Source organism: Oncorhynchus gorbuscha, unplaced genomic scaffold (assembly GCF_021184085.1).
Source record: "Oncorhynchus gorbuscha isolate QuinsamMale2020 ecotype Even-year unplaced genomic scaffold, OgorEven_v1.0 Un_scaffold_2101, whole genome shotgun sequence".
Classification (NCBI taxonomy): domain Eukaryota; kingdom Metazoa; phylum Chordata; class Actinopteri; order Salmoniformes; family Salmonidae; genus Oncorhynchus; species Oncorhynchus gorbuscha.
This window is the reverse complement of record NW_025746693.1, coordinates 1-12,015: the sequence shown is the minus strand read 5'-3', so window position 1 is coordinate 12,015 and position 12,015 is coordinate 1. Positions and strand designations below refer to the sequence as shown.

General features: G+C 51.5%; 1 protein-coding gene across 1 annotated transcript; it reads left to right on the top strand.

Annotated features, from left to right (window-relative positions):
• Positions 1-847: 847 nt before the first annotated feature.
• Positions 848-9,883, top strand: LOC124024974 (protein ADP-ribosylarginine hydrolase-like protein 1; the record flags this gene model as incomplete). The annotated part of the gene is made up of 2 exons (XM_046338681.1): positions 848-1,219; positions 9,704-9,883. Coding segments are annotated over exons 1-2 (394 nt in total), but the record flags the coding sequence as incomplete, so codon positions are not given.
• Positions 9,884-12,015: the final 2,132 nt, after the last annotated feature.

The window sequence follows — 12,015 nt, the reverse complement described above, 5'->3', positions numbered from 1 at the left end:
TATCTCAGGCTTCTAGAAGCTCTGTCTGTTTAACCAGAGGAACACTATCTCAGGCTTCTAGAAGCTCTGTCTGTTTAACCAGAGGAACACTATCTCAGGCTTCTAGAAGCTCTGTCTGTTTAACCAGAGGAACACTATCTCAGGCTTCTAGAAGCTCTGTCTGTTTAACCAGAGGAACACTATCTCAGGCTTCTAGAAGCTCTGTCTGTTTAACCAGAGGAACACTATCTCAGGCTTCTAGAAGCTCTGTCTGTTTAACCAGAGGAACACTATCTCAGGCTTCTAGAAGCTCTGTCTGTTTAACCAGAGGAACACTATCTCAGGCTTCTAGAAGCTCTGTCTGTTTAACCAGAGGAACACTATCTCAGGCTTCTAACCAGAGGAGAAGAAGCTCTCTGTCTGTTTAACCAGAGGAACACTATCTCAGGCTTCTAGAAGCTCTGTCTGTTTAACCAGAGGAACACTATCTCAGGCTTCTAGAAGCTCTGTCTGTTTAACCAGAGGAACACTATCTCAGGCTTCTAGAAGCTCTGTCTGTTTAACCAGAGGAACACTATCTCAGGCTTCTAGAAGCTCTGTCTGTTTAACCAGAGGAACACTATCTCAGGCTTCTAGAAGCTCTGTCTGTTTAACCAGAGGAACACTATCTCAGGCTTCTAGAAGCTCTGTCTGTTTAACCAGTGGAACACTATCTCAGGCTTCTAGAAGCTCTGTCTGTTTAACCAGAGGAACACTATCTCAGGCTTCTAGAAGAGGACTATAGTGTCTTGGGAGTCAGACTGTTTCTGAGAGACTCTGTCTACCTGGAGCCTGTGTTCTCTATAACCCGTAGAGAGACTGAGAGACTGTCCTCCTAGAGCCTGTGTTCTCTATAACCCGTAGAGAGACTCTGTTTACCTATAGCCTGTGTCCTCTAGTCAGTCAGTCGGTCTTCCTATTGAAACCTACATTACAGCCCATCCTGTGTTTTAGTCCGGGTTGGTGGGCATCTGAACCCTAACCCTCATGGAGAAGTTTCAGGCTGGTATGGTCCTAGCGGGGGTGGGGGACGCGCTGGGCTACCGTAAGGGCCGCTGGGAGAGCTGCCCCTCTGGGACACAGATCCAGGAAGAGCTGGCCTCTCTGGGGGGCCTTGGGGCTCTGAAACTGGACCCTGACAACTGGCCCCTCAGCGACGGAGCCCTGATGCACATGACCACCGCTGAGGCCCTCATCACAGGTGAGGACAGGACATACCCACGGAGGTAGGGTGGGTGGATGGGTAGATGGGGGTTAAGTAACATGGAGGGTTAGGGGACATGGAGGGTTAGGGGACCTGGAGGGTTAGGGGACATGGAGGGTTAGGGGACCTGGAGGGTTAGGGGACCTGGAGGGTTAGGGGACCTGGAGGGTTGGGGGACCTGGAGGGTTAGGGGACATGGAGGGTTGGGGGACCTGGAGGGTTGGTGCTAGTTGACCATGCGAGAAGGGATGTATAGTAACATTGACCAATCAATAGTACTTCCTCATTGGTTCCAACGATATTATCACTTCATGACTTTCTATGATACAGTGCCTGTGTAAGCCTAGTAAAGGAAACGAGTAAAGGAAACGAGTAAAGGGAACTAAAATGGAATAGCAATAGAATGATTGACATGCATTGTAGAGCTCTCAGAGACAGTGAGAGCACCAGTAGTTTGGTGTTTCTCTCATTCACACTGACACATTCACTCTCTTACTCTCTTCACCCACCTAAACCTCCTCTCCTCAAACACACACACACACACACACACACACACACACACACACACACACACACACACACACACACACACACACACACACACACACACACACACACACACACACACACACACACACACACACACACACACACACCTGTCCAGTCTGATTTTACAGAGAGACGAGAATAGCAGTCTGTGGAAACTCCTAATCACTCAATGGGACATATTTCTTCCGGACAATGTCTGGCCGACACCATAATCCCTATAGCAGTCAGATATGACTCAGCACAGGCTGTAATCCCAAACACCTTCACATGTCATCACATCTACCCTTCATCAGAGGAGGCTAGCCTGGTCCCCAGATCTGTTTGTGCTGTCTTGCCAACTCCTATGGTCATGGCAATGGAATTAGCAAGACCAGAGGAGTTAATAGTGGTGGAAAAATAACCCAATTGTCAAAGTTACCTTAATAGAAAATGACTCAAGTAAAAGTGAAAGTCACCTAGTAAAATATTACTTGTATAAAAGTATTTGGTTTTAAATATACTTCAGTTTAAAAAATACATGTATTTGCTAAAATATCAGAGGCAGTAGGGATGTGTGTGAATTAGACCATTTTTCTGTCCTGCTAAGCATTCAAAATGTAAGGTGTAAAAAGTTAATAATTCCCTTTAGGAATGTAGTGAAGTAAAAGTTGTCAAAAATATAAATAGTAAATTAAAGTACAGACTACTTAAGTAGTACTTTCAAGTATTTTTTACTTGAAGTACTTTACACAACTGGGAGTTAGCAAGACAACAGGAACAGATCTGGGACCAGGCTGGAGTTCTATAGGTGGACAGCCTGACGGGACAACACACACGTCACCTACCGACCGCTGGCCCGGACGTCTGGAGTACCGACCGCTGGCCCGGACGTCTGGAGTACCGACCGCTGGCCCGGACGTCTGGAGTACCGACCGCTGGCCCGGACGTCTGGAGTACCGACCGCTGGCCCGGACGTCTGGAGTACCGACCGCTGGTCTGGAGTACCGACCGCTGGTCTGGAGTACCGACCGCTGGTCTGGAGTACCGACTGCTGGTCTGGAGTACCGACCGCTGGTCTGGAGTACCGACCGCTGGCCCGGACGTCTGGAGTACCGACCGCTGGCCCGGACGTCTGGAGTACCGACCGCTGGCCCGGAAGTCTGGAGTACCGACCGCTGGCACGGACGTCTGGAGTACCGACCGCTGGCCCGGACGTCTGGAGTACCGACCGCTGGCCCGGACGTCTGGAGTACCGACCGCTGGCCCGGACGTCTGGAGTACCGACCGCTGGCCCGGACGTCTGGAGTACCGACCGCTGGCCCGGACGTCTGGAGTACCGACCGCTGGTCTGGAGTACCGACCGCTGGTCTGGAGTACCGACCGCTGGTCTGGAGTACCGACCGCTGGTCTGGAGTACCGACCGCTGGCCCGGACGTCTGGAGTACCGACCGCTGGCCCGGACGTCTGGAGTACCGACCGCTGGCCCGGACGTCTGGAGTACCGACCGCTGGCCCGGACGTCTGGAGTACCGACCGCTGGCCCGGACGTCTGGAGTACCGACCGCTGGCCCCGTCTGGGTACCGACCGCTGGCCCGGAAGTCTGGAGTACCGACCGCTGGCCCGGACGTCTGGAGTACCGACCGCTGGCCCGGACGTCTGGAGTACCGACCGCTGGCCCGGACGTCTGGAGTACCGACCGCTGGCCCGGACGTCTGGAGTACCGACCGCTGGCCCGGACGTCTGGAGTACCGACCGCTGGTCTGGAGTACCGACCGCTGGTCTGGAGTACCGACCGCTGGCCCGGACGTCTGGAGTACCGACCGCTGGCCCGGACGTCTGGAGTACCGACCGCTGGTCTGGAGTACCGACCGCTGGTCTGGAGTACCGACCGCTGGTCTGGAGTACCGACCGCTGGCCCGGACGTCTGGAGTACCGACCGCTGGCCCGGACGTCTGGAGTACCGACCGCTGGCCCGGACGTCTGGAGTACCGACCGCTGGCCCGGACGTCTGGAGTACCGACCGCTGGCCCGGACGTCTGGAGTACCGACCGCTGGCCCGGAAGTCTGGAGTACCGACCGCTGGCCCGGAAGTCTGGAGTACCGACCGCTGGCCCGGACGTCTGGAGTACCGACCGCTGGCCCGGACGTCTGGAGTACCGACCGCTGGCCCGGACGTCTGGAGTACCGACCGCTGGCCCGGACGTCTGGAGTACCGACCGCTGGCCCGGACGTCTGGAGTACCGACCGCTGGCCCGGACATCTGGAGTACCGACCGCTGGCCCGGGCGTCTGGAGTACCGACCGCTGGCCCGGACGTCTGGAGCTGCCAGATCAGAGAAGTCCAAAATAGACCTAGGGAGGAGAACATGAGCCTGTCCTCGGGCAGAGAAGAGAACAACAGAGGGACCAGGTCTCATCACATCACAGTAGCTCTCCCCCTTGGTGATCCTGTAGGGTATTTGGCTGGTGGATTGTGTTCAAAGCCAGCAGTGCTCCTGTAGAGAGATGACAGCCTTACGGATAAGCCTACTGCTTAGCCGCATTCCAACAACCCAGCCTGGGATGTGTCCCAAATGGCACCCTATTCCCTATGTAGTGCACTACTTTAGGCTCACACTCCATAAGACTCTGGTTAAATGTAGTGCACTATATAAGGAATAGGGTGGAATAGGGGACTCTCTCCAAGTCAGGCCAGAATACCACCATGAATCACTGACACTGACAGAGGCTGGAAGCAAACAATACTGATCTGATCTATAGCACAGATCATAGAGAGGGGAGGAGAGGAGGAGGTGGGGAGAGGAGAGGAGGAGAGGGAAGGAGGAGGTGGGGAGAGGAGGATGAGGAGAAGGGGGAGGAGTGGAGAGAGGAGGAGAGGGGAAGGGAGAGGAGGAGAGGAGGGGGGAGGGGGGAGAGGAGGAGAGGAGAGGGGGAGGTGGGGAGAGGAGGAGAGGAGAGGGGGAGGGGGGAGAGGGAGAGAGGAGAGGGGAGGTGGGGAGAGGAGGAGGGGAGAGGGGGAGGTGGGGGAGGAGAGGAGGAGAGGAGAGGGGGGAGGAGGGGGAGAGGAGAGGAGGAGAGGGGGAGGGGGAGGAGAGGGGAGGAGGAGAGGAGGGAGGGGAAGGGAGATGAGGGGAGAGGGAGAGGAGAGGAGGAGGTGGGGAGAGGAGAGGGGGAGTGGAGTGGAGAGGAGAGGAGGAGAGGAGGAGGGGGAGAGGAGGAGGGGGAGAGGAGGAGGAGGGAGGAGAGGAGGAGGAAGGGAGAGGAGGAGGAGGGAGGACAGGAGGAGGGGGAGGAGAGGAGGAGGGGAGAGGAAGAGAAGGAGGGGAGGAGGAAGGAGGAGGGAGGAGGAGAGGAGGAGGGAGGAGAGGGGGAGGAGGAGGGAGGGAGGGGGGAGGAGAGGGGGGAGGAGGAGGAGGAGAGGGGGAGAGGAGGGACAGGAGGAGAGGAGAGGAGGACAGGAGGAGGGAGGGGAGGAGGAGGAGGAAGAGGAAGAGGGGGAGGAAGATTTCAGTTTATCTAGTCTTGGCCCACGCAGGTAAAGGCCTAGGTTATAAAATCTGATCTGGGTCCATATTCACTAAACATCTGAGAGTAGGAGTACTGATGTGGTATCCATGTTTCTTGTTAGATTATAATGAATGGACATATAGGAAATGATCCTAGATCCGCACTCCTACTCTGAAACGCTTAATACACACTGTCCCTGATCCATATACCACAGGGGACAGAGAGAAGAGGGGGCTGTCAATGTATCTCTTGGCCCACGCAAGTATAGGCCTCTATTACAGCTAAGGCCGGCCTACGTATCACGAGAACAGTGATTCTGTGCATGTATTTTTAAAGCATCCCAGAGAAGGATGTTATCTGTCCATGTAATCTTATTCATTATGACCTAACATGGAGAAATGGTCCTAGACCAGTGCTCTTACTTTGAGATGCTTTGTGAATATCAAACCGGATGTGTAACTAAGCATAGGTTAAACAGTACACAACATCAAACCCCTCCTTGATAAAGTAGGGATGTACACAAACCCTATCCGGCTCGAAGGACCATGAAAAAGAGACGGATAGGAACAATTGTCCTGGAACAAGGGGAAAGGGCTTCAGAGATGGTACATCAAGACATGACCGGTTAGATTGTAGGCAACTGGTTCTAAATACAGGTTCTGTACCAAATGGCACCCTTTTCCCATAGTCCACTATTTCTGACTGGGGCCTATTCCACATGGTGCACTACGTTTGACCCGAGCCAGATGGGTCCTGGTCAGAAGTAATGCACTATAATAGAGGGTGCCATTTAGGAGCCAGACAGTGTAGAGAATAGGGTTATATTTAGGAGGGAGACAGTGTACAGAATAGGGTTCTATTTAGGAGGTAGATGGTGTAGAGAATAGGGTTCTATTTAGGGTAGACAGTGTACAGAATAGGGTTCTATTTAGGAGGATGGTGTAGAGAATAGGGTTCTATTTAGGAGGGAGACAGTGTAGTGAATAGGGTTCTATTTATGGAGGTAGACAGTGTAGAGAATAGGGTTCTATTTAGGAGGTAGACAGTGTAGTGAATAGGGTTCTATTTAGGAGGTAGACAGTGTAGAGAATGAATAGGGTTCTATTTAGGAGGTAGACAGTGGAATAGGGTTCTATTTAGGAGGTAGACAGTGTAGAGAATAGGGTTCTATTTAGGAGGTAGACAGTGTAGAGAATAGGGTTCTATTTAGGAGGTAGACAGTGTAGAGAATAGGGTTCTATTTAGGAGGTAGACAGTGTAGAGAATAGGGTTCTATTTAGGAGGTAGACAGTGTAGAGAATAGGGTTCTATTTAGGAGACAGTGTAGACAGTGTAGAGAAGGGTATTCACACTGCTTGTCTTGTCTGGTAAACTAGGATGAGAAGATGGAAGGAATGATTTTCATTCAGATACTTTGACACCCGTAAAATCCCCCATCACTCCTCTTCTTTACTCCCACACTGACTGGAACAGCCCACCCCTCTCTCCCTGACAACCGTCTGGGCCCACCCCTTTCTCCCTGACACCCGTCTGGTTCCTCCCCTCTCTCCCTGACACCCGTCTGGTTCCTCCCCTTTCTCCCTGACACCCGTCTGGTTCCTCCCCTTTCTCCCTGACACCCGTCTGGTTCCTCCCACCCGTCTGGTTCCTCTCCCTGACACCCGTCTGGTTCCTCCCCTCTCTCCCTGACACCCGTCTGGTTCCTCCCTGTCCTGGGTGTGTATCCTGAGTCCCTGAGCCCAAAGCCCTCTGCTCTTGAATCAGAGGTGACAATGACACACACACACGCCACACAAATGAAACACACAAAAGCATATGAACAAACCCATGACTCACACGTGTGGAGCCCCCCCCCCCCCCCCCCCCAGCAGATCACATGGTATAATCTAAGCACAGCAGGCTGAACATCTAAACATAGACTCTCATCTGGCTGGTACGTCAAACATGCCACAGCCCCCACGGACAGATGTGTGTGTGTGTGTGTGTGTGTGTGTGTGTGTGTGTGTGTGTGTGTGTGTGTGTGTGTGTGTGTGTGTGTGTGTGTGTGTGTGTGTGTGTGTGTGTGTGTGTGTGTGTGTGTGTGTGTGTGTGTGTGTGTGTGTGTGTGATGTATGTTAACTTTTCACAGTATGCAGCATTGTGTATTTAAGGACAAGCTTCCAGACTGATTGATTTGCAGTTGTTTACTGTGTTTGTTAAACTGTGTTAACTATGCTGTGTGTAAACTGTGGTGTGTTAACTATGCTGTGTGTAAACTGTGGTGCGTTAACTATGCTGTGTGTAAACTGTGGTGCGTTAACTATGCTGTGTGTAAACTGTGGTGCGTTAACTATGCTGTGTGTAAACTGTGGTATGCTGTGTTAACTAATGCTGTGTGTAAACTGTGGTGCGTTAACTATGCTGTGTGTAAACTGTGGTGCGTTAACTATGCTGTGTGTAAACTGTGGTGCGTTAACTATGCTGTGTGTAAACTGTGGTGCTTTGTTAACTAACTGCTGTGTGTAAACTGTGGTGGTTAACTATGCTGTGTGTAAACTAACTAGGCTTTGTGTAAACTGTGGTGTGTTAACTATGCTGTGTGTAAACTGTGGTGTGTTAACTATGCTGTGTGTAAACTGTGGTGTGTTAACTATGCTGTGTGTAAACTGTGGTGTGTTAACTATGCTGTGTGTAAACGTTAACTATGCTGTGTGTAAACTGTGGTGTGTTAACTATGCTGTGTGTAAACTGTGGTGTGTTAACTATGCTGTGTGTAAACTGTGGTGTGTTAACTATGCTGTGTGTAAACTGTGGTGTGTTAACTATGCTGTAAACTGTGGTGTGTTAAACTGTGGTGTGTTAACTATGCTGTGTGTAAACTGTGGTGCTGTGTTAACTATGCTGTGTGTAAACTGTGGTGCGTTAACTATGCTGTGTGTAAACTGTGGTGTGTTAACTATGCTGTGTGTAAACTGTGGTGTGTTAACTATGCTGTGTGTAAACTGTGTTAACTGTAAACTGTGGTGTGTTAACTATGCTGTGTGTAAACTGTGGTGTGTTAACTATGCTGTGTGTAAACTGTGGTGTTAACTATGTTAACTATGCTGTGTGTAAACTGTGGTGTGTTAACTATGCTGTGTGTAAACTGTGGTGCGTTAACTATGCTGTGTAAACTGTGGTGTTAACTATGCTGTGTAAACTGTGGTGCGTTAACTATGCTGTGTGTAAACTGTGGTGCGTTAACTATGCTGTGTGTGTGTTAACTATGTGTAAACTGTGGTGCGTTAACTATGCTGTGTGTAAACTGTGGTGCGTTAACTATGCTGTGTGTAAACTGTGGTGCGTTAACTATGCTGTGTGTAAACTGTGGTGCGTTAACTATGCTGTGTGTAAACTGTGGTGCGTTAACTATGCTGTGTGTAAACTGTGGTGCGTTAACTATGCTGTGTGTAAACTGTGGTGCGTTAACTATGCTGTGTGTAAACTGTGGTGTGTTAACTATGCTGTGTGTAAACTGTGGTGTTAACTATGCGTTAACTATGCTGTGTGTAAACTGTGGTGTTAACTATGCTGTGTGTAAACTGTGGTGCGTTAACTATGCTGTGTGTAAACTGTGGTTAACTATGCTGTGTTAAACTAACTATGCTGTGTGTAAACTGTGGTGTGTTAACTATGCTGTGTGTAATCTGTGTTGTTCCAGACTACTGGTGTTTGGAGGACCTAACTATGCAGGGAGCTGGTCAGGGTGTATGTTGAGGCCATGGTGTAACTCTCCAGGGTAAACGCCCTCCTAACCAGCCTGTGTGGAGGGATGTGTGTCGTTAACCTCAAACCCAACAACTTCCTGCTTGCTTGGTAAACGCCCTTCAATGAGAAAGGTCAGAGGTCACAACAGATGTGTGAGGTCTGATGGTGACTGATGGTTTAGTAGTGTTCAGTTCAACCTGCACATGTGCAGTCTCTCTCTTGTCTCTCCATGTGGTCGTTGTTCTGGTGGGTTCTCTCCATGTGGTCAATGTTCTGCTGCGGGTTCTCTCCATGTGGTCATTGTTCTGGTGGGTTAACTCCATGTGGTCATTGTTCTGTAAACGGGTTCTCTCCATGTGGTCATTGTTCTGGTGGGTTCTCTCCATCTCCATGTGGTCATTGTTCTGCTGGGTTCTCTCCATGTGGTCATTGTTCTGGTGGGTTCTCTCCATGTGGTCATTGTTCTGGTGGGTTCTCTCCATGTGGTCATTGTTCTGGTGGGTTCTCTCCATGTGGTCATTGTTCTGGTGGGTTCTCTCCATGTGGTCATTGTTCTGGGGGTTCTCTCCATGTGGTCATTGTTCTGGTGGGTTCTCTCCATGTGGTCATTGTTCTGGTGGGTTCTCTCCATGTGGTCATTGTTCTGGTGGGTTCTCTCCATGTGGTCATTGTTCTGGTGGGTTCTCTCCATGTGGTCATTGTTCTGGTGGGTTCTCTCTAGGTTCTGGGTTTGGAGCAGCCACCAAGGCCATGTGTGTGGGGATGAAGTACTGGCAGCCTGAGAGGCTGGACAACCTAGTGGAGGTCAGCATTGAGATGGGGCGCATGACCCACAACCACCCTACAGGTACCATGACCCACAACCACCCTACAGGTACCATGACCCACAACCACCCTACAGGTACCATACACCATGACCCACAACCACCCTACAGGTACCATGACCCACAACCACCCTACAGGTACCATACACCATGACCCACAACCACCCTACAGGTACCATGACCCACAACCACCCTACAGGTACCATACACCATGACCCACAATCACCCTACAGGTACTATGACCCACAACCACCCTACAGGTACCATACACCATGACCCACAACTACCCTACAGGTACCATACACCATGACCCACAACCACCCTACAGGTACCATACACCATGACCCACAACCACCCTACAGGTACCATACACCATGACCCACAACCACCCTACAGGTACCATGACCCACAACCACCCTACAGGTACCATGACCCACAACCACCCTACAGGTACCATGACCCACAACCACCCTACAGGTACCATACACCATGACCCACAACCACCCTACAGGTACCATATACCATGACCCACAACCACCCTACAGGTACCATGACCCACAACCACCCTACAGGTACCATGACCCACAACCACCCTACAGGTACCATACACCATGACCCACAACCACCCTACAGGTACCATACACCATGACCCACAATCACCCTACAGGTACCATGACCCACAACCACCCGACAGGTACCATACACCATGACCCACAACCACCCTACAGGTACCATGACCCACAATCACCCTACAGGTACCATACACCATGACCCACAATCACCCTACAGGTACCATGACCCACAACCACCCGACAGGTACCATACACCATGACCCACAACCAACCTCCAGGTACCATACACCATGACCCACAATCACCCTACAGGTACCATGACCCACAACCACCCTACAGGTACCATACACCATGACCCACAACCACCCTACAGGTACCATGACCCACAACCACCCTACAGGTACCATGACCCACAACCACCCTACAGGTACCATGACCCACAACCACCCTACAGGTACCATACACCATGACCCACAACCACCCTACAGGTACCATACACCATGACCCACAATCACCCTACAGGTACCATGACCCACAACCACCCGACAGGTACCATACACCATGACCCACAACCACCCTACAGGTACCATGACCCACAATCACCCTACAGGTACCATACACCATGACCCACAATCACCCTACAGGTACCATGACCCACAACCACCCGACAGGTACCATACACCATGACCCACAACCAACCTCCAGGTACCATACACCATGACCCACAATCACCCTACAGGTACCATGACCCACAACCACCCTACAGGTACCATACACCATGACCCACAACCACCCTACAGGTACCATACACCATGACCCACCACCACCCTACAGGTACCATGACCCACAACCACCCTACAGGTACCATGACCCACAACCACCCTACAGGTACCATGACCCACAACCACCCTACAGGTACCATGACCCACAACCACCCTACAGGTACCATGACCCACAACCACCCTACAGGTACCATACACCATGACCCACAACCACCCTACAGGTACCATACACCATGACCCACAATCACCCTACAGGTACCATGACCCACAACCACCCTACAGGTACCATACACCATGACCCACAACCACCCTACAGGTACCATGACCCACAACCACCCTACAGGTACCATGACCCACAACCACCCTACAGGTACCATGACCCACAACCACCCTACAGGTACCATACACCATGACCCACAACCACCCTACAGGTACCATACACCATGACCCACAATCACCCTACAGGTACCAAACACCATGACCCACAACCACCCTCCAGGTACCATGACCCACAACCACCCTACAGGTACCATACACCATGACCCACAACCACCCTACAGGTACCATGACCCACAACCACCCTACAGGTACCATGACCCACAACCACCCTACAGGTACCATACACCATGACCCACAACCACCCTACAGGCACCATACACCATGACCCACAACCACCCTACAGGTACCATGACCCACAACCACCCTACAGGTACCATGACCCACAACCACCCTACAGGTACCATAGGCTAGACATTATAGTATAGCCTGCTATTTAACTAGCCTGGTCCTACATCTGTTTGTGCTGTCTTGCTTTAGTGATTAGCCTGGGGACGAGGTTAGTGTCTTATCAACTCC